This window comes from Zeugodacus cucurbitae, chromosome 5, assembly GCF_028554725.1.
Source record: "Zeugodacus cucurbitae isolate PBARC_wt_2022May chromosome 5, idZeuCucr1.2, whole genome shotgun sequence".
In the NCBI taxonomy this organism is placed as follows: Eukaryota; Metazoa; Arthropoda; class Insecta; order Diptera; family Tephritidae; genus Zeugodacus; species Zeugodacus cucurbitae.
In genome coordinates, this window is record NC_071670.1 from 45,935,043 (window position 1) to 45,958,672 (window position 23,630).

The 23,630-nt window shown below is 36.9% G+C and overlaps 2 protein-coding genes across 3 annotated transcripts; one reads left to right on the forward strand and one right to left on the reverse strand.

Moving 5' to 3' along the window:
* Nucleotides 1-20,697: 20,697 nt before the first annotated feature.
* On the forward strand, nucleotides 20,698-22,098 carry LOC128922124 (uncharacterized). Its single transcript, XM_054231724.1, has 3 exons — nucleotides 20,698-20,921; nucleotides 20,982-21,104; nucleotides 21,179-22,098. Exons 1-3 carry the CDS (start codon nucleotides 20,889-20,891, stop codon nucleotides 21,929-21,931), a joined length of 909 nt encoding a protein of 302 aa, XP_054087699.1. The 5' UTR covers nucleotides 20,698-20,888; the 3' UTR covers nucleotides 21,932-22,098.
* Nucleotides 22,074-23,630, reverse strand: LOC128922123 (putative nuclease HARBI1). Of its 2 annotated transcripts, XM_054231719.1 has the most exons (3): nucleotides 23,388-23,630; nucleotides 22,945-23,318; nucleotides 22,074-22,879 (listed from the first exon to the last, which is right to left on the reverse strand). In XM_054231719.1, the coding sequence occupies exons 1-3, from the start codon at nucleotides 23,560-23,562 to the stop codon at nucleotides 22,121-22,123; spliced, it is 1,308 nt and encodes a 435-aa protein (XP_054087694.1). In that variant the 5' UTR covers nucleotides 23,563-23,630; the 3' UTR covers nucleotides 22,074-22,120. The 2 variants fall into 2 exon arrangements, with proteins under 2 accessions (XP_054087694.1, XP_054087695.1); XM_054231720.1 differs by having other exon boundaries at nucleotides 22,945-23,630.

Here is a 23,630-nt window from a genome sequence, read left to right on the forward strand (position 1 = left end):
TATAGGCCTTAAAACGACCCCTGGCCGATCATAACCTCAACTCCTGACAATTTTCCGCAACAACTCCCAACACAGCAATGTCTTCTAGCGTTAAAACCACTTAACACCGCAATGCCGCACATGAGATTTTTCTTTCAAGTTTTGTCAAACAAAAAATCAAATAATTTCGATAATTTCGTGTATGTTAAATGTTAATGCAATACAAACAAACAACAAATAAATAAGAGAGCACCTTCACGCGTACTTTGTTAACGGCTTGAGCACATAAGAACTTGGCAAACACAATTTTGTTAACTCAGAACAAACATACACACAAATCTAAACATATGGTCCACAAAAGAAAAAAAATGAGAAAATGCGTACACAAATTTGAACAAATAACAAATCTGCATAATCATCAATGGGAAATAAAAACAACGAATAAGTCTTTTTCGGTAATGCAACGACAAAAAAGTGTAACAAGACATGCAAACAAACACAAACAAAACAAAAAAATAAAAAATAAAAACAAATACAAACAAATAGCTTTTGAGATAAAAAGATTAAGCGGCGACAAACTCTTTCAACGGCGTTGGAACGCAACACGAACTCTACGCCGCTGGGCTAACACATTCCAAATCGAGTTTTGGAGCAATTTAGCCGCCGTTGAGCGTACACGTGTTTGCATGTACTTGAACAAAATGGGCAGCTAATCCACATACGAGCACCGAAAGTGCACCGAAACTCGACTCATTCAGGAACGGCCCGGTCCGGTCCATGAGGAAATGCTGCCAAAGCGGCAAAGTGGGCAAACAAAGACGCGAGAAAGCACAATAAGCCACAATACAAGGAATACAAAGCAGTTATGAGAGTGATCTTTTTGATATTGTGTTGTTTTTGTTGTTGTTGTGTATATACATTTAACTGACTGCAGTACAATTTCACAGCAGCTTATGATACTTTGTTAAAAAGGTGCTACTTTGTGCCTTATTTAACTGCATTGCAATGCTGCTTACTTATTGTTATACACACACACACTTTTTTTCGTCTTTGTCGTCTTTTTTTTCAATTCTTCAACAATCAATATTAATTCTTCTTCGCACCCATAAGTATATACATAGGCATGTGCGTGTAAGCGTGCATCCATAGCGCCGATCATCATAATCGCCGCTGAACGATCAATGATCTCGATAACCCAACTCACGCTCGCACACAACACAACAACAACAACAACAACACCAACACCAACAAAATATGCGTACACCTCAGCCGCCATCAATTCAATTTGAATCAATTTTGTTTGCGAATGCAAGCAAAGCTGCCAGTTTGTGGTTGTTGTTTTGATTGAGGGTCCTCGAAAGGGTATAAACATCATATCAAATTATTTGATTTCTGTTTTTTCTGTTTCAATACGTGTGCATTGTTGCATTGTTGTGTTGTTTGTTGTTGCAAGTGACCGCTTTAACAAGCGGGCGGCAGAAATCACAGATACTACATATGTTAAACAATTAAATGTTGCACTTCAGAACAAAAAGCAAAAAAAATATAGAAATTGTGAAACTGCATGAAAACGGTGTGAGAGTGCGACAAGCATGACTTATTGCGTGATACACCGTAGAAATTCGGTTGCCTTATGTAATAGAAAGATTTATATTTAAAATGCATTTTTATTAGTAATGAGTTGTTAGTTCTGCATATTCAGTTCATTAGTGTTAATTAAGTAATTATAAATTATATTTTATTGCTTGAAAACATGAACTTACTTATAAAAAAAACCGTAATCAAGACTTACGGAGTTCACATTAAGTGGTTACATGAGTATCGTCGGGGAAACCGGCCTATTTTCAATGATTTGTTATTAATATAAATCTACGTCCAAATTTTTTCTCGAAGTTCGGTCTAAGATTTCATCGAGATCGGTTGAGTAGTTCTAGAAAAATCTTGACAACATAGTTTTGAGAAAACAAAGTTGAAAATTTTGAGTGACATTAAAGCTATCCCTAAGGGCGCAACTTCTTCAGTCTATATCTTCGAAACTCTTACTCTGATTTTCGGATGATATTTTAGAGATCTTGTAGAATTTAATAACACAATAAAAAATATATTTTTGAAAGCCGTGAAACTCACGCAAACCTTTAACAAGCCATCGTAAAGAGCATCTTACTTAAGGAAGAGGGACCATGATGTAGATGTCCAATATGGAGACATATTGATACATACAGATGATGCATAGGGGGACACCATTACTGAAAGCTCAGCTCTAAGGCAGCTTTAGGTGAACTGGTCGTTTTATCCCTTTTCTGTCGGAAGCACTCAATTAACTACAGTTTTCGGCTACCAAACCATTGCAGCGTCTTTCAGGCTGAGGTTGCTGCCATTAAGATAGCAGTGGATATACTGCTTCGAAGTGTTGCATCTGTCAGAGATGTGTGTATTCACTCCGATAGCAGAGCGCCAATACTGTCCTTGGATTCGATGACAGTACGCTCAAAGCTTGTAAGGGAGTGCCTAACATCGTTATCGTTAGGAATCGCTGTAAACTGCAAAGCGGATCAGCTTGCAAAAGAGGATACCCTAGCAACATTGACGCTGGACTGGAAACGTGTTATCAGTCCGTGGTCTACTTGCGCTGGAGTGCTGGACAGACTGTCTTCGAGTGAACTCTCCAAACGCTGGAGAACAACCATCACTTTCGCAGTAGCGAGGTCATTCTAACCCACAGTGGATCGAAAACGGTCTTTACAGCTGCTGCCGCTTAGTAAGGCTCATCTCTCCGCGATTATTGGTGTGCATACTGGTCATTGCCCAAAATCAAGTCAGACGCTCGTTGCCAAAGCTGTTTTGAGGAAAGCGAAGAGGAATCATCGAAGCACTTCCAGTCCAGCCAATGTCCAGCATTCGCCAGACTTAGGTTAAAGCACCTCGGTAGGAATATCTTCGGCGAATCCAGCGAAGTAACTAGCATCGATATTAGTCGACTTAAGAACTTTATTACGGAGTCCAAGGGCTTTGTAGCATCATAAGTGTCTTTGTGATCCGTTAAGTGTTTCTGGGTGTCACAATGGATAGCCGAAACTCTCTAAGTGAGATTCTCTGCATCTGCGGAGATCTATCCCTTAACCTTTCCTATCCCTTATTAGAGAAATCTCAGTGATTTCTCTCAGTGCAACGGTAATCAGTAATCTTTAAGGCAAACCCTAAAACGCACGCACTCTCCTACTTAATCAGTTTTATTTATTATGATTTTTGATTTTCTTTCACCTCTAGCGATGTCGGCGGCAACGGCAGCCACTTCGAGAACTCTTCTGGCCTGGTTGCCATAAGGACAATAATGCTGATGAGCGCTGATGTTGCCAAGTTGATGGCGATGATGATTATCACAATATTAATGTGCATACTCATAAGGGTACATACATACATTCATCTATATAGATACATATATATGTATGTACAAGCTTGTAAGAATGCGCACACGGTAGACATGAATACATCAATGCTCATGCGACACTTGCTTTGATCCGTAGCTGCCAAGCGTTGTGTTTGGCGTATTACATTTACGCGTCACAAGTACGCATGTAATCACCAATGCGCCTGCTGTCATGTTGTTGTTATTGTTGTCATTCGGTATAGTTGGCATTGTTGTCGGCTGCCGTTGCAGTCAGTGACTAGCTGTAGCCAGCCATTGTTGACTCGTCGCACTGTCAAGTGCCAGATTACACGCTCACATGGGTTTTTGTTGTGCATGCACTTATGGTGTATTTGTAAGTAAGTGAGCGGGAGCGGTGCGCAACCAGCCGGTTGATTGGTCTACTGGTGTGGCAACGATGATGAGCGATAACTTTGCATTAGTTTGCGTTGTTCTTGTTATAGTTGCTTGTTATTATTTTTGTTGTTGTTGTAGATGATGTGACTGCCGTCTTGCAGATCGCAACAATATGTCAAAAGTGTGAGAGTCTTAAGGCAAAAAACAACAACTCGCCCAAAAAAATAGTAGAGCCCATAAGCAATTTGAATAAGTAGAAGAAGTCGGCTTTTGATTCTTGTTTGTTCTTCAGATTTACTAAAATATTATTTGTTGCATTGCATTGTTGTTTGGCTTCCCAATATTTGGAACACCAATGTTGTTCCACTTGAGCCACATGATGACTTGAAATAATCGTAATAAGTTGATAATTGTCTGACCGAGTGTGTGTGTGTTCCGTGTGGGGATCAACTTTTATAATAGTATCTTTGGTTTTCATAACGTTTAGGGATTTTTATATTCAAAAACAATTTTTTTAATTATAGGGTGCTATGAAAATGTAACCTAATGTAGAGATGATTGCAAGTTACTTCGATCATTTTTAATGCTTAAAACGATATGATCATATATATGAAGCCTTTAAAGGATAGGATCTCCAAACTTTAACTTATTTAAATAAGATCAATAGTATCAAAAGATATCGTTAATAAAACATTAACAAAAACTCATAATTCCCTACAAACTCTTTTGGTAATTAATTTAATATTTGATTTCCAAGAAAGCGTGTTTTTTAAGGAAAACAATGCCCATATTCAAATCGTAAATTCGCCTTGAATGGTAATTCCGCCAGAGAAACGTTCCGTGAGATTAATTGTGTTTTGGGGGATGTACTCTATCACTTCGAACTGCGGAGGAATAGTTTCGACAATTCAGAATAGGTGAAAACGACACCATAGATAAGCCAGCCGGCGGTAGACCTGTGACGAAGAATGCCGATCAAATCATGGAAAACGTGGAGTTAAACCGGCATGTTGCGTCACGTGACATCGCCCAGGGGATGGAAGTTAGTCACCAAACCATTTTAAACCATCTGCAGAAGGCTGGATACCCAAAAAAGTTTGAACCTTCTGGACCGAATCAACGCCTGCAATATGCTGCTGAAACGGAACCAACTCGACCCATTTTTGATCAGATGGTGACTGGCGATGAAAAATGGATCACATCCGATAACATCAAGCGAAAACGGTCGTGGTTGAAGGCCGATGAATCGTACCAAACAGTGCCCAAGCCGGAATTGACGGCCAGGAACGTTTTGCTGTGTGTTTGATTGGATTGCCCAACAAGAAGGGTGTAGTGTTCCACCAGGACAACGTCAGACCATACACTTCGTTGATGACTCGTCAGAAGATACGGGAGCTCGGGTGAGTGGTTTTATCGCATCCAACATATAGCCCGGACATACCGCCAAGTGATTACCACCTGTTCCTGTCCATGGCGAACGTCCTTGGTGGTGTAAAGTTGAACTCAAAAGTGGCTTGGCCGAGTTCTTCGCAAATAAGGAGGGGGAATTCTACGAGGGGGGTATTACGAACTAAATCCGATCACTGTAAAACTTTTTATAAAGCATTGAAAAAAGCAGAAGGGCGATATTTGCCAACCTAATATATACAATTATTGCTACTTTCAGTTTTTGTGTATAAATAGGTGGAAAAACAAGTCTTCTATGCACTAGGTCGAAAAAATATACATACGAACGTAGGTAGGTCGTACAGAGCTATCCTTTTTCCAAATTCAGAAACCGTTTGCCCGTTGTAGCGCTCCATTCCTGTCTATCACTTGCAATTCGGAAATTCCCAAGAGTAACCAGGTCGATTTCCACCTGGTCTTTCCAAAAGAGTGAAGCCGATGGCAATGTGAAGAGGACTATAAATCTTGCACAAAACAATTCTCTCGAAAACTCCCAGTGTCGCCTCATCGGATGTTGACATCGTCCACGCTACTGCACCATAAAGTAGGACGGGAATTATAACCGACTTGTCGAGTTTGGTTAGTGTTCGCCGAGAGAGGAACTTACTTTTCAATTGCCTACTCAGTCCAGGTGTTATGCCCAATACTATTCACTCACGTTTAGCTAAAAAAAATTTATTTTACTTTGTCTTCTATTTCCGATTCAAGAGTTCGAGGTAAAGAAGTTCGAGTTATCAATGGATAATGTACTCTTTGAATTATTTTCGGCTTATCCTATTTTTAGCCACGTACCACCATAGTATTGGTCTACAGAAGTTATCCATTTACAATCTTAAGATCATAATCTTACACATCGTGATCGAAACGTCTGCAAAACTTTAGGAGATTGTTTAAGTGCTCTTCTATTTTTCTTCTTCTTCGAAAAGTTTTACACTTGTCATTAGGCAGAAAATTCACATTTTACTACTTGTACACCAAATTTTTATGCTGAATGCCTTTAGATATGATCAAAGTATACTTATTCACTCGGATAATCTCCATTTATAATCAAACAACATTAAACAAGATCGGTATACTTATCATAGATTATCAAACAAGGGAGCCTAGTTGTTTCGTATGTAACGAATGACTTGAGGTTTCTTGTGTTCAACTTGGCTAACACTAGAAGCTTAGCTTATTGACTAACACCAAGATCACCGAGTGTTGAAATAAAACTCCAAAAAGTATACAGTTATACATATATGTATCGGTATGTCTAACATATAAGCCTTTAGCGGTCTTTGCTCTTTTCACACATAATCACTAAGTCAATTAACAACGTATAAACCATAAATCGTCAAGTTTTTAGTTAACGAATTAATAAATGCAAATCTATTCGATATTAAATAGCGAGTGAAGAGAGCGACATTTTAAGCAACATAGGTAGTACTAGTGATCATATCACAGGTTCACTACACACTATATTTATATACATACATATACATATGTACAAGTGCGTACAAACTCTGTTACTCTCTGGCTGAGTCAATAAGTTGCAGACGTCAACGAAATTCAATGAATTTATCATAAAATTGCGAGAAATCGCTGCGAATTTCTGGGAAAATTTATAGTGCGTCTCCGAGGCAAACCCGCTAAGTTGGCGCAGACGCAAAAGCGAACACAATCACAATCGGACACATATTGCGGGCCGCTCCTCTCCGCAATACACCGCCGCACTCCAACGGATTTTGCCTCATTTTGTCATTGTCAAGTGTTTTCCCTCAGACAACAACAATTTGTATCGTACGCAGTAATAATAAAAGCAACAAAAAAGCCATATTTGGTAACATAGCGTATCTGCCATACATACAAACATCTGCATATGTACGAGTATATGTATGACTTATACGCCGTTGCTTTGCCTGTTGCTTTTTGGTGTGGAACTTTGGACTCGCTCATCACTGCGTCTCTGAGCGTTTATTGACTTTTGCAATGGCTCATCGGGTTCGTTGTCATATGTACACACACACATACATACATACACATGCATATACGCATATAAAAATGTGTTCATATTTATATATGTATGTGCTTTTGACGCTCATCTGTTCCGGTTACTTTTCGCTTGTAGCCCACTAAGCAGTTCGGTGTGAACCTTTTCATCGTCACGCCGTTAAAAAGGAGTTCACCGCAAATGCTTGTACTAAAATATGTGTGTAAATTGTAAACATATATAGTATATATACGAATCTGTATATATATAAGTATGTATGTATGTATATTTTATGTCGCGCTTAAACGTTGCTGTGCATATAATGTTGTCATTAAAGGCCGACCGCCGGCGTTTTGGCGTTTGTTACCATACATACAGGTCATACGCATAAACACATCCACCCATCAGGAAATGCCATGCAATATACATATGTATACTCGATTTTCGACTCATGTAAAATTTTATTTTTCATTGTAATGCTCTTTTTCGAAATGCAAGCCGAAATTCGACATGTTTGTTTAAAATTTAGACTAGAATATCATGTTCCGCCCTCCTATTGACAATTCTGTTCAACCTATGTATGAAACAGTTGAACTTTCATTCACACTCAAAGCCTCTCTAATTCGAAGTTTTTTGTGAATTGTCCCTTTTTTCATAACGGTATAATACATATTTTGAGTTGCTGCTCGAAGATTATTTATGTGGCCTCTAGAAAGGTAAGAAAGTAGATCTGAGATCTGTAATATCAGCCAAATTTTCAGAATTTTTCAAAATTTACCATTATCGTATTCAGCGTTACTCTGAACTTAGATCCATTTAAGGTCACGGGTTTCATCCAGAAAAACTTTTTCAATATTTTTTATATAAGAAATGGAGATATTTGGTTCAACATTTTTATAAAATGTGTATATATACATATATTACAGCGATTACTGAAATTAAAGAAAAACAAGTAAGGAAAGGCTAAGTTCGGGTGCAACCGAACATTTCATACTCTCGCAATTTATTGCTATATTTTTATTTACATAACACACAATTTGACCTGTATAATCGGCATAAAGTATAGAATAGAATAACGAAAATCATCATATATAGTATATGAGGGCTGAGATAATTCCTGAACCGATTTCACTATTAAGTCCATCGTTCTTTTGAAAATTCTATAATTAGGTATATGAGAGCTAGGGGAAGTTATGAACCGATTTTAACAATTTCTGGTACAGAGAGACACTATAAGAAAAAAAGATTTTCTCTGAATTACATTAAAATATCTAAGAGATTTATTCATATTTTCGGTGAAAAATTACACTTAGGCACTGAGTTCATCATGTTCGATATCCGGGACATTGAAAAGTTATACAGAAATACAGTATTTGTGTGAAGTTTTATTCCGCTATCTTCATTGGTTCCTAATTATATCAGATTTAGTTCAAAATTGAGTTACATGAGAAGTAGGCGTGTTTTGAACCGATTTCGCCATTGTTAATCCGTGTTATCAAGGTGTCAGAAAAATAAATTGTACCGAATTGCATTGAATTCGGTCGAGTAGTTTCTGAGATATGGTGTTTGACCCATAAGTGGGCGATTCTAAATTTTGTAAAACAAAGTTGAGTACATCATCCTCCTCTTATTTCTTATGTAAAATTTAGTATTTCTGACGTTTTTTGGTAGTGAGTTAACGCACTTTTAGTTATTTTCAATCTAACCTTTGTATAGGAGTGGGAGTGGTTATTGTCCGATTTCAACTATTTTCATGGTGTGTGGTGAGATACGTAAGGGAACCGACAGCGGCACTTAGTTTATATAGCTTTATTGGCTTGCGAGATATATACAAATCACCTATTTGGAGGCGCAGCCGAGCCCACTTCACCAAAAAAAAAATTCATCCAAATATGCCCTATACTAGGGCGATCTTTTGTAACAAATGTTACTTTTATAACTTTAACCGTTATGTGAACAAAACTATAATACTCTCTTAGCAACTTTGTTGCCAGAGTATAAAATATGGCGGTCTCGGAAATCAAAACGACAAAGCTTGTAAAGTGACTGAGTAGAGTTTTTGAACTCTTGGCTTTTCTGATCCACCGTCCCTTTGTTGTTTTTGTCAAACTTATTTTGGTCTTACTTAATCTTGTCTAATGTTGTTGTTATTATTTCTATTTATTATCCCTTTGTCTCTTTTATGTTGTTATTATTTACGCAGTCAATGTTGGTTCACAACACTTAAGCATTTAATTTCATTGTTTTTGGTTTTTTCTTTTTTTAAGCTTTTTGGTAGTCAAGTTGTCATATTTTTGTTGTTGCACTTTTAATACAACAAGCGACATAACTTGGCAACACTTAAATTTTTCTTTTCACATAGCCAGTGGTGCTGTAGACAGTGTAGAACCGGATGAGCGGTGTATGTCCAAATGCAGAGCCGTATTTGCGTGTACTTACGGGTCTTGTTGTCGTTGTCAATGTGCATGCTTTTGTTTTTGTTACTTAAATGTAGTCGCTCATATTTATTTTTTCTTGTTTATAGTTTTTTTTTCTTATTTCTTTGACTAATGGCAAAGACCAATATTTTCTTCCTGTTACATTTCATTCCGACCATTCTTACTTGCCATACATGGTCGTGTTATACTCTCGCTACTTTCATCTTACCTTTGATATTGCCCGGTCTACAGTGCGAGCGCAGTCAAATAACGCGTGAAGCAATCATATGATAAACAGTCGCACAGTCAATCAGTCGTCACCCGCGTCGTCAAACATTCAGTCATTTTGGGTAATATGCTCAAGCTATTGGTTTATAAGCTCGCGCCCATTGTACGGTCGCGCGTCTGCCACTTTAACCTTTTCACTTCAACGCATTTATTTGTTCTAGTCAAACGCACATTTGTATATATGTATGTATGCATGCAACTGTCGTCTGTGAAATCCGCCCGCTCTTTCTAGTGCGCCTGCGCGTCTGCTGTGTCAATATATATATATACATATGTATGTATGCCTGCACTTGCGCATATGGAAATTATTTGTTGCACTTTGTTGTTAATGTGTTAAAACAATAAACGCCGTTTTGCATATATTTACCAATCACATACTTGCGTTACATGTGCATTCAAATAGCTATAAGTACATACATATGTAAATGTCAAACTCGTCGCACTTGTTGCTGCTAAGCGTGTGGCACATTTATGCAGCTAGCATTAAATCGTTTACATGCCGCCCCAATAGTTGCTTGTATTGTTGTTGTTGTTGTGCATTGTTGCATTCTGCTATGCTTGTAACTGTATGTATGTGTGTGTGTGTGTGTGTGTGGTAAATCTCAATAATTTGTCATGGAAAAATTGAGCATAAATTACAAAATACTTAGTAAATACTTATAATGTTTGTCAATTCGGCATACATACCTATGCATGTGTATGTACGTATGAACAAATATGCATTTGTTAGTTTCCTTTAACATTTATTGACTTTTTCATTTAGTACGGATTTATTGTATTGTATTGGTCGCAACATTGTTGTTAGCGGTGGTTGCACGGTGGTCTAACAGACGGCATTTTAATTGCCTGGAGTGGTTGGTGAAAGAGTTTAATAATTGAATAATGTACTTCTTACAATTTAGTATAGAGAGGTGGAAACTCGGTAACCATTGATGTAGTCAAATGGTTTTAAACCACTTATAAGGACTTTCTATTCGCACAACTAGAAGTTTTTGTCGTTTATTTTCGAAAAAAGAACTAAAAGTTCACTCGATAATCTCACTAAGGCAGATTCGACTGTCCATTGTGACACCCAGAGAACTCCTAACGAATCACTAAGACCCTTTTGTTGCGACGAAGCGCTTGGACTCTATAATAAAATTCTTAACTCTAAGTCTGGCGAATGTTGGACATTGACGGAGGAAGTGCTTGGACGATTCCTCTTCGCTTTCTTCCAAACAGCTTTGGCAACCAGCGTCTGACTTGATCCCTAGTCTCACCGATTGTGTGCTTATTGGGCACTCCAATGATCGCGGAGAGATGAGCCTTACTGAACGACAGTAGCTGCAAAGACCGTTTTCGATCGCCTGTGGGCCAAAAAGACCACGCTACTGCGCAGGTACTTCGCGAAAAGGTCCTAGGATAAAAAATGCCTCTTTTTTAGTAGACTCAAGTCTACATAGTACTTCCAAGATGCAACGAACCCATCTCTAAGTCCATGCAAGATCAAAGTAATACATATTTAGATCACAAGCAGCTATTTTACAAAAGATTAATCGATTTCGGTGAAAATAACGGAGATCGCATATTGTTATAAACCAGTCCATTGCCGAGAACCAGTCCGTTGTGGCATCATAAACTCACAAACTCCTAAATATGGATATCCTACAAATCGCTTTGAAACTGTTACAATTTTGTTGAGGCGATTAATATCTATTTTGAGCCAAATCAACTGATCCGCCGACATTATTGCTACTGCGGTGTTTCAGCTTTAGTCTAGCAAAGGCTGGACAGTCCCTAGTAAGGACTCCTACCATTGTGGCAGGCTGAACCATACTAAGAGCACACTTGCTCTTGAACCTCCTAGAATCCACACAATTTTAAAACGAGCACACAGTCACGTCGATGCTACCAAGCTTATGCAAGGTCCACAGATCTAACGACAGACTATCACAAATACAGAGGTACACTAGCACATTCTCAATCTGATAAGATTATGACTAGACCACCTCTTCGTGCAAGCTCATCACCTCTGAAGATGCGAATGATTTCGCTGTAAGCCCGAAGCCCAAAGTAATCTGCTACGAAAGTAACCTGATGCTATTGATAGTGAGGTCCGGCCCACCTTGAGTTCAAGGTCAGTATTGCCGCTCTGAGTTAAAATGCACACCTCCGTGAAAGAGGCAGCATTTCGGATCAGTCCATTACATACATATGTACCACACAGGGGAGTAGTCTGGGCGTACGAATATCGCAAATTAAAATTTATTTTTTCTTCCCTTTTAAAATAGTTTTGTACATTACTAGTTAATATAAGATGAACAGAAGGTCAATCTAGACTTGGTTCCACTTCCCGCTTCGTCTTGGCGAAGAAAAACAAAGAAATATCTAGACTCGGTATATAGGCAAGAATAGCTACATATATTTATGCAAATGTGATCTTCTCATTCATTTTCTTGTCTTACTCGTCTACAGAAAAAACAGCGCTACGAGGAAAATTGGAAGTGAAAATATAGTATATATAAGTACTTATGTACACCAGTTGTTGAACCATCGACCTCATAAATTCTTATACAACCAACAGTATTCTGTCCAAACTAGACATTAATACCTATACGATTACCTTGCTACTTACAACGGCCTACCGAAGGTACTCCTCTAAATATGAACTTGTCTAAGCATTTTACGACTTTAGAATAAAATTTTATTACCTTCAAAACTCTTCATATCTATTGTTATTAAATTTTATCAGCAACAAAAAATCGCTACAACGTCTCAGCTGCAGCATCAGCATCCTTTCACCGTGCAGCGTACTTTCTCACATTCCACTACCCACCGACAGCAAAAAAAAAAAGCAACCACAACAATCGAGAAAAAAGTAGCAAAAAAAGTGAACAATAAAATAAGAAAGGTGAACATATTTAAAAGTTACGCCTAGCAACACGCACACACACACACACATACAAACAGTAAAAAGTTATGATAATAAAACAATGAAAGTATTGCAACAGAAAACAACACCAACAAAAAACCTTATCACACACGCATCAGCAGCACAAAAGTGACGGTCACAGCACAGCGACAACTGCTTGCAACAATAGTAAGCAGCAGCAGCAGCACCTCCTTTTTGTAAATGCACACCAATAAATACCCGCCTCTTGACCCTTCCTCAACTGGTGGAGGCTGTTCGCTGGCTATTTGTTTGTGTTGTTGTAATTCGTACGTGTCGCATGATTTGTCGCTTTGATTTTTATTTTTCCTCACCTCACTGTGGGCACCTTCATTGCATTAGCTATTGTTATTGTTATTGTTATTGTTACTGTTGTTGTTGTTGTTGGCGTTGATATTATTTTCGAGTGGTTGCGGTGGCAACAATTGTTGCAGTTGAACAATTTAATATGCAAGTGATGCAACTACACTAAAGATCTCTTATCAATTGCTCTGTGACTAGGGAGAGTGAGAATGATGCTGATGCGATCAAATTGGGTTTGTACGCTCAAAGCGCGTAAATATGCATTCAGTTACATACATGTATATACATATGTTCGTATGAATGTGTATGTGTGTAGCCTTAATTTCAAGTGCGTTGTGGTTCTATGAACCGCACCGCTTCAGCAGCATGGCTTACTTGTGAATCATTGAAGAAAAATTGTAACGCCACCATCATGGTGTTCCCAATTGTTGGGCAGAATTTTAAATACCATGCATGGATACGATATATATTTTGTGCTCAGGCGAAACTTTAGGTTTTTATACCCAACTCAATAAATTTAAATGGTAATTTTTGAAGTCAAACTTTTGACTTTTATGCTGAAATGTTTTGACTTGAAATCACGAAAATTTGAAAAAAAATATATATAATTTCCAAAGTTATAGCTGTTTGTGTTGACTCAGTTCCCAAAAAATATCCTTGCGGTGACAATCATAAGTCCTTGGAGATTCATCTAAAATCAATCGGATAAAAAAATTTGTTTTATAAATAGATAATCCTTGGTCTTTTTTGTTCTTTTTTTCAAAACTGATTAACATGGCAGTCTCAGGAATTTTTTTCTCTAGATTTTCGGGAAAAAATCTACGGTCAATCTTGGTCTTAAATAAACGAAATTTTTCGAATAATAAGAAAGCTTAGATTAGGCCCAGGATCATTATGTTTTTTAAGAGCTGTAAAAATTTCATTAATATATACTGAGCGGTTTTCAAGTTACAGTTGTCACCATTTCAAAAAACATAGTTATGAGAAAAACGCTTTTAAAGTTTCACACTAGCGTTTTAGAGTGCCCGAGCGCTCTTTGTTATTTGTCAAATTACTCGAAAAGTAATTATCGGATCAATTTTCAAAAATTTGTTTGCGATATTACACTTAAGGAAACCGCAAAGAAAAATTGATTTTAGAAAATCTTGACAACCCGAACACCTTAAATAGAAAATTCCTCTAAACCCAGGCAACACCAACCTAACAAATAATGGAAGCTTTCGACTATAATCAACTGTTTTAAAACATATCGATGAACTTATGTGAAAGCGGTGAGATTTCAATGACACGGACATCCCTTTTTGACATAAACCAGAATATTGGCTTGATCAGTTCTATATGAAGTTGGATCAATGTAAGGAATATTTATATTTTATATACATATGTACGTAGATCCTTCAGGCCCATAGATCATTGAAATTGGAAATGTTGGGTATTCAGCATTGACATTGATTCGTAAAATAATAACGATAAGAGTAAAGCTACACAACGTCATCATTATATTAGAAAATTATACTTAAGACCATTGTCAAATTTGTTGGGAATCTTCAGAACACCAGCCTAACATTTTAAGCATTGAAATGATTGGTCATTTATTAAAAAATCAAAACGACTATTTTAGGGTATTTTTACATTTTTTTTTTTATATATACAATCATATACATATTTTATTAATTCAGCGAAATTTGTATTTAAAAAAATCCGAAAACTGACCTGTTGGCACCTCAGCTCTGCTGGCGTGTCCAAAAAAAAGGTTTTGCCGTGGACATCATAACTCAAGATCGGTTCTTCTAAGGACAAAAAACAAAAAAAAAATTCGATAACACCTGGATAAATCTTGTTAATGAACGAAGGAAAATTAAATATTGAAATTTGAAGTTTTGACAAAATTTTAACGAAAAAACCCAACTAGTTATAGTAAAAATATAAACAAATTCTTCCTTCATCAACTAGATAATGTTATTCCATTTTGAGATGTCATGTCCACCGACTTGAAAAATTGAGTTTTGAGATAAATACTGGCATGATCGGCGAAACTTCCAAAAGGTATACCTCTTTGAATTTTACTCGGATTATTTGATACTTTTGAAACCCCCTTTCCACTTAAAAAAAAAATTAAAGAATCTTAAATATAATAAAAGTTTTCCTACGCAGATTCCAAAAGTGCTGTTACTATAGCTTTATCTTAATAATTTTACTCTATGCATACATACATTGGGTTCAAAAACAGAAAACGACAACTTAAAATGTTTTACAATTGGTTTTAACACATTTCTTCAAGCTGCATGTACACAGTACATTTTAGCTACTGCAACATTTCATTTTGGGTGCCACACGTACTGATGATTAGTTGTTGCCTCTTTTGCTCCAAAAAGCTTCATGTATGTCTGTATAATATCTCAAAATACATAACACACCATTATTATATACTGTTGGCTAATCTTAGCATCTGACAAATTTTTTAAACTAAATTTCACCACACACATACATACATACAAACACCTTTAAGTAGTGCAACATGCACACAACTGCTCCAGTACGTGTGCTCCATTGAGCGGATGTGATGTTATGTCGCTACTCCTCTGCCCATTTGTAATGGATGTATGCGCAGTTATTGTACGGTGGCGCTCAATGAACTCCAAACTACCAAACTCCAAACTACTGTTGCAGTTCACCCTTTTTTCCTGATTTTCACACAACTACCAGCATAAGTGGTACACTCTCTGTGTTTTCATGTTTCCTTTGCACCTTGTGCCCGCGCAACTGTGATTCTAATCTTTATGTTTTATTAGTTTTCTTTTTCATTAGCTGCACGGACGTGCAGTAATTTGTTGACATTTTTTTCGTTTTTGCTTTGTTTCTTCATTGTTTGGGTCTGCATCAAACAAAATTTGAACCAAAAAACCTAAATTAACTACATACAAATAAGATACTGCAACAACAACTTCCATCGTGGTTAATCTTGAGAATGTGCTCATTCGCCAACAATTAATTATGAATATCTTATTTTTATATTGGATGTCTCCATGCATGCGTATACTCCTATTTATACAAACCTATGTATGTATGTGCCCAAATTTTTATTATATGTATCTTTGGGGCACATGTAGCTGTCTTTCATTCATTTAACTTACATGCTTTCGTCTACCTATGTATGGATATGTACCAACACACGTCTTTTAAGATTTTTGAATTATAGTTTCCGCTACTGATTATACACCATTGATAATTTTGCTTTCTGATCTCTTGTTTTTTCCTTTTTTGCCTCGTCTCGTGTTTATTATTGTTTTTTATAGTCCTAAACATAAATGGAATTTTTATGTTCATTTAATGAACTCTAGTCCAGTCCTCATATAAAATAATTTTGACGGCGCATAGTTTCTTTTTAATTTAAATGCTAAGCATTCTTGACTTTACATTGATTATTAACACGATTAGTGAATATGCAACTTGAATATATATGGACTCAATATTAAGAAAATAATTCCTTTCCATGGTCCTTAGAAAAAAACTACAATCACAAAGAGTAATTCGAGACAATCCTGAACAATGTTCAGAAGAAGACTTGAAAATGAGACCAAAAATTCAACAATAGACAGGACCAGTGGCAAAGTTTCAAATTGCATTTCTTTGTGGCAATTTCGGTAAACATCATCACGAAAGAAGTACGGCTCAATAACGCCCCCAGCCCAAAAACCGCGCCAAGCCGTCATTTTTTCGGGATGTAATGGTGACTCATGGAGTACGTGTGGGTTACTGACTAACCAATAACTCATATTTTGCTTTTGATGAAGCCATTCAGCCCGAAACGAGTCCCATCGCTGAAGATGATTTTTCGATTTAAATCCGGATCATTTTCAAGTTGTTGTTCAGCCCTATTCACGAACATACGGCCATTGTGGTGGTCAAGAGGCTTCAGTTCTTGCGTCAATTCGATTTTGTGAGGAAGTAGGCCAAGATCTTTTCGCAAAATTCGCCACAACGACACACAGAGCTGCTCACCGCTTGAAAACAACGTGTGAGAGACTGATTTGGGTCTTTCTCAATTGATGCGCTAACGGCAGAATATAGCTCGAGACCACGGGCACTTCTTTGTCCCACTGGCACGGGAATATTTTGTACGGTGCCTGTGGATTCAAATTTTTCTAATAGACGCTCAACTGTTGATCTGACTGTACGATTATGACGACCATAAATTGGACGTAGCGCTCTTAAAGTTAAGATCACTGACTCCGAATTTCGATAGTAAATTTTTATAATTTCGACTCGTTGTTGGATCGTGTATCTTGCCTAGATGAAATGGCAAACCGTACTGAAAGAAATGTCAAAAGAGCAGGAAAAAATATGGCGTCGTTTGCTGTCTCTATCGGTCAACTTTTGTGCGGACGGTTGCAATGGTTGCTGTAGGAGCAACTCAGTGTTTGGAGCTCCTGCAACACGGGGCATATAGCAAAATTACTTAGGGATAGTTGTAATTGTAGACAGACTATATTTTGAGGAAAATCGATAATTATAGAGTCTCATAGGGATCATCAGGAGGTACTTACACCTAAGATCAGAATTTCAAAAACTTGCTCAAGTAAATTCGTTCAAAAGCAAAGTACGATCTGATGATGAGGTCGGTCAAGAAGGAACGCCTTTCATGACTAATGATATTCTAGTTTATAGGAAATTGGGAGGCTAGTATGGTAAACAAACTCAGAAGCTTTATCAAATCGATCGAGCTGTTAATTGGCGCTTAACTTAGTATCTATGGATGACTCCGGTGCGGCTGCATATGACCAGGTGCTCTTCCTCCCTCTTCAGCCAACCAACCGACCGAGACTTAAAAATGAATTCTTTATATATAACACCCCACAAAACTTGGTTGTTATTGTTGTAGCTGTAGAAAAATAATATCGCAAATAATTTTGAGGAATTACATATACCAAGTTAACAGTCAATGTCAGATAAGAATCCGGTTCCGATTCCAATTAAAAATCTGGGAATTCCAACATATGGAAAATTGATTGGAATGTGTAACAGTAATTTAACAAATTTATTATGATTTATCATGACTTCGGGAAAATATCTTACCACTTATGCAGACAAAAGAATCGCTCAAAAATGCCAATGCCCGCACACACACCTCAATTTCATGTGGACACATGGCATTTTGTATAACTTTATTTATACATATGAGACAATCCGCATGTTGAATGGTGCGTTTGACCAGAACGGCAATCCTCCGTCACTGCAGTGACACAAGCACATTCCCACACACGCACACATACACGCGCATATGAGGACAGAGGCTTTGTTCAAGTACTTATTGTTGTTTTGCCACGCCAAATACATATCGATGAGCGTAGAGACATGGCATAGAGCGAAGCGGAGCCGATCAAAGTCATTCAAACATGAATGAAGTTCATTAAAATCTGATCAAATCTTTTACTTGTGCAGACAAAAGAGTGTCTCTAACAAATAAGAATTACACGGCGACACGTTGACACAAATACGTACACACGCACGCACACACATGCGCTTTGTTGTTGGTTTTTAAAGGTATAAAGTGACACGGCAAAGCCACAGCGCATGGAGGAGCAGCAGACTCCATAGACCTGGCATAGATGAAAATTATTTCGATCGAACGCCTTTTGTTGCCAAGAGGAAGTTGTGTGTTCAATAAAAGCCGTTGTATGTTGTTGTAAATACAAATAATGCCACAATTGAATAGTTGTTAGTGAAAAGAAAGACTTTGACAACAACAAAAACAACAAATCAGGACATGTGTAGCAGCCAGCATATGGCAAGATGATTTTCTCCACCGGTTCGTGTGCAACATCTTGATTGTATGTCCTGTGCCTCCAACATTGCAGCTGCTTACAGTGTTCGATTTGCTTTCTAATGACATTTGGCTGCCACTGCTGTTCCGTTAAGGAACACTGCTTTTGGTTTCGTTGTACATACATGTATACAAATGTATGTGATTCTCCCATTGAAAGCACTTCCCGCTATTTGTGCGCTTGTCATTGACATTGTTGAGCCTTTAATGCCAACACCTGACAAATATTCATACAAGATAGTTGAATAAATACAACAACAAACATAATATAATAGTCAAACGTTGTTGACAACTATTGTTGGTGTGGCAAGAACAGTTATGTTGTCGGACCACACCGCACGCTATTACGCACTTCTAGCCTTTACTTAGCGACAATCAAACCTATTGAACACCTATGCGAAGACACAATTTAAACTTGAGGAGAGCTATTTTAAAGAGTGGTGCTATAATAACTTTTTACACTCTCGCAACAAAGTTGCTAAGAGAATATTATAGTTTTGTTCACATAACGGTTGTTTGAAAGTCATAAAACTTATAAGGTTATATATATCAAAATGATGAAGATGACGAGACAAGTTGAAATCCAGATGAATATAAGTCCGTCAGTACGTGCAACGGATAATTTGAGTAAAAATTAAGATATCTACTCGACCGCTTTCAATGATAATAATATTTTCTTAACTCCTAATGAACGAAATCGGTTTACCACCATGTCTACTTCCCTTATAACTCAATTTTGATTTACATCTGATTCTTTCACTTTATAATGTAAACATAACGAACCAATGAAAATAGCGGAATAAAACTTTACACAAATACTGTATATGATCTGTGGAATCACTTGTGAAAAAAAATCGCGTTCTGGCTTTGACTTTTCAAGGCCCGAATTTGGGAAAATCTCTCAGATATTTTAATGTAATTTTTATCCAATAGTGTGCCTCTGTACCAAAAATGGTTAAAGTCTAGTCATAATTTCCCTTAGCTCCCATATACCTTATTATAGGTTTTTCAAAAGTACGGTAGGCTTTATTCCGCATATATCGGTTAATATGTGAGATATCTTAGTAAAATTAATTAAGCGTATAGTCTTGGATATAGTGTATCTTGGTGGTGAAAATTTTCGGTTACACCCGAACTTAGCCCTCCTGTGTTTGTTTTTTTTTTTTGTTATAGCAGTTGATCGAAGTTTTATCCATTTTTATCTTTAAAGCCAAGTTTGCACCGCAAAAATAATTATCTGATTTATTGGATAAATTTACTCAGTAGTAGTTTATTTATCGCATGCATACCATAATATCAGCCTTTGTGGTTAAGTATTTTTATATATATGTATATACATACATATATATAAGAAATACTATAAAATTTGCATGACATCACAAATCTCCTAATCATTAATATGTGCTTATGTGCATTTATTTGATGTTTTTGGGTTGCATAACCTTTTCGGACCATTATCAAATGAAAATATGACCTTGACAAAAGTTTTGCATATGCGCCACTAAGATTTGTAATTAACCCTTGAATATCGACTTTGAAGTTTATTGAATTCTAAAGACATTTTGTGTACCAAATTTGAGCTCTGGTTGCATCAAGTTGAATAAATATTATTAACATAAAATAACAAATAATCACAATTAACATTACAAATGGAATTTTTCGTTTCGCACGTTGTTTACTTCCACTCTCATATCTAGTCATATTCACGTTGGCAAATTAGACGCCATAATCATCAAATCACGTGAAACTGTCAATCTAAATTCACTTTAATAATATATTAAGGGTATTCGTTTAAACGTGTAAAAGCCCCGTAAACCTCTTAAACCGTGTATATTTACGAATGCGTAAAAATCTGGCAGCAACTTATATGGAAATTCATTTAAACACATTACGCACCAATGTCAGTGTGTAAAGAACACTTGTAAATTTACGATATTGCAAAAGCAACCCTACCAAACGACCAGCTGATGAATATTATTGTGAAAATTAAAATGGAAAAGGTAAGAATGAAACTCGGAACATAAATTTTATTTAATTGTTGCAATTGTTTTATATTTCAGGATAAAAAGTTAAAGCAAAAGCGTCTACGGCTGAAACCGTCCCATCGCTGGACAGAGTCGCAGTCCCTGCAGCTGTTGCAAGCAGTATCCGACGCAATTAAAGATAGTCCAGAATCTTTTGAGGTAAGGGTTTTAGAAAAGTGAAAATGTTTAGGTACATATGTTTGTTTTAACACGAATTTACGCATATCTTCCAGAAACCGACCTCCCAAAGGTTTTACGAAAAATTGCAGCAAAATACACCGGCACTTCAATCTGTCGTTTGCGTAGCTATGAAAAGCAAAATGAGGTATCTCAAAGCGTTGTACGTTGCCGCGGCAGCCTGGAAAAACAAAACTGGGTCTGGACTACTCGCTAATGGTGACGAGTCAAGCGTATCAGCGCATGTCAACAAAATTTGTCCCAACTTTGACTTACTGGAAGTTATCTTCGGGCAACGCAAAAATGTAAATCCCGGAGTAATTTTTGAAAGCACTGACAGCATTGAAGTACTGGCTGATTCCCCTTGTGCTGATAGTTCGTTAAACGATACCATCGATTCCTACGACTTGTGTGCGCTCGATTGTGAGGATTTAGTTGACCCAATATTACCTATAAGTATAAGTAGCGATTGCAGTGCCGCCGCCGCGGCAACTTCTACACCACAAAGTTCGTTGGACTTTAGAAGTTCAACAAAAAAACCAAAAAGAAAGAGTGAAGCCCCGTTCAATAAATTGATTTTTATTCAGGAGAAAAGGTTGGAATTAGAAGTTAAGAAAATAGAATTAGAAAAAGAAAAAGAAAAGAATGAGGTCGAGTTGAAAAGAATTGAACTGAATAATCAATTAGAAATGAAAAGAATTGAAACTGAATCAGAAAAAGAAACCAAACTGGAAATTGAAAAACTGAAACTTGCTAGTGAAGAACGCATTAAAATGTTTGAAATAGAGTTAAAGTTAAAATCAAAATAAATGTGAAACTTTAAGAGATTTCACATGGTACTTTTTTCGCAGATTTAAAAGATCTCATAGCAAAATACATGTATATTTGAATGTAACTAAATGTTAATAGGCACAGAAGCACTTTTTATTTTTCTGTAAATAAAAGCATATATTAATGGATTTTAAAGATATGTAAACATGAGTTTCAATACTTTATTTTTAAGTTTCCATTAGTGATAACAATGAAAGGCGCTTAGATGCACCTTCAACTGTTGGTAAGTTTTGATCCCCAGGCTCGTCGACTTCACTGTTTTCACTAATGCTTTCTTCGTCAACATCAAAACCACCGTCGTTTTCTTTTAATATAATATTGTGCAATATCGCACAAACTAATATCCACCGGCATGCAAACTTTACCGAATTATCACTCTTTATTTGAATTTTGAGTTCTTTCAAGCTATTAAAACGTTCTTTCAATAAACCAAAGCAATGCTCAATTCTTATTCGGTACTGGCTGAACGTTCTGTTGAACAGAATTCGTTGATTCAAGGTGCCTTCCGTTGCGTTTATTCTAAAAGGAGTAATAAGGGTCGAAGTTAATTTATATGCACTGTCTGCAGCTAACCACTCTGATCCTGTTAGCATTTCAGTGGCGTTTGTGGATAGCTCGCAATTGTTGTATATCCTAGCGTCGTGAACACTACCGGGATACCCCAATACCATATGACGAATTACTAGTTTGTGGTCACACACACATTGAGCCTTAAGTGAATATATATGCTTGCGAGAAAAATATGCTTCGCAATCTACAGTGGGTTTTTCCGCCAATTTTATCTCCGTTCCATCTACGTAGCCAACACAATGTGGTAGCTCACTGAGTGTTTGAACAACTAAAGCTCTACGCTCTACAGGGTCCGGCCAAAACAGAAACTGAGTTTTCCTTTTAATAATTGCATCAAATACCCTGTTGGTCATGACCTATTGAGAAATTTAAAATACAGCTGAAACACAAATTTTAACCGATACATATGTAAATAGCTCACCTGTATTACTCCACCATCGCTAATACCAAACAAACTAGCAATTTTAGTAATTGTTGCTCCTTCTCCACATGAACCCAGTCGGTACATTACTACAGCCAATTGAATTTGGATAGGAAACTGTTTACATGAACGTGGACCATTGAACACTTCGTCATCCTTTATCAGATCAATGATAAAATCAAATGTGGTTTTGCTGACTCGCACAATTTCTCGAAACCTGTTTTCATCCAAATGCGGTAATACATCTATTAAAAAGTTGGGTGATTTTGGGACAGAATGATGAACAAATGTAGATCCATATCTAAAATATGCAGCAGCTGCCAATGCAAAGCTAAAGTCTTCCATAATTTCATCTTCCTTTTTGCGTTGGATTTCTGAAATCATTTATATATTTATGTATATATGCGCCTTTAAAAAATGTAGCATTGACGCAAAACAATTACCGTCATGTTTTCCAAACAGCTCCAACATTAACAAATCAAATACTAGTGATTTTTCGCAAAGTTGAATAAATTTTGCTTTTTCGCTAACTTTCGGCATTTTAATATTTTGACACCCAAACAGCTGTTTAATACATAAATAAGTGGCATTTACACAAAGAATTTGAAGTGCGTTCATGTAACACACTGCGTATTTGCATAAATTTATGCGATGGGTAACATTACACGTTTAAACGAATACCCTTA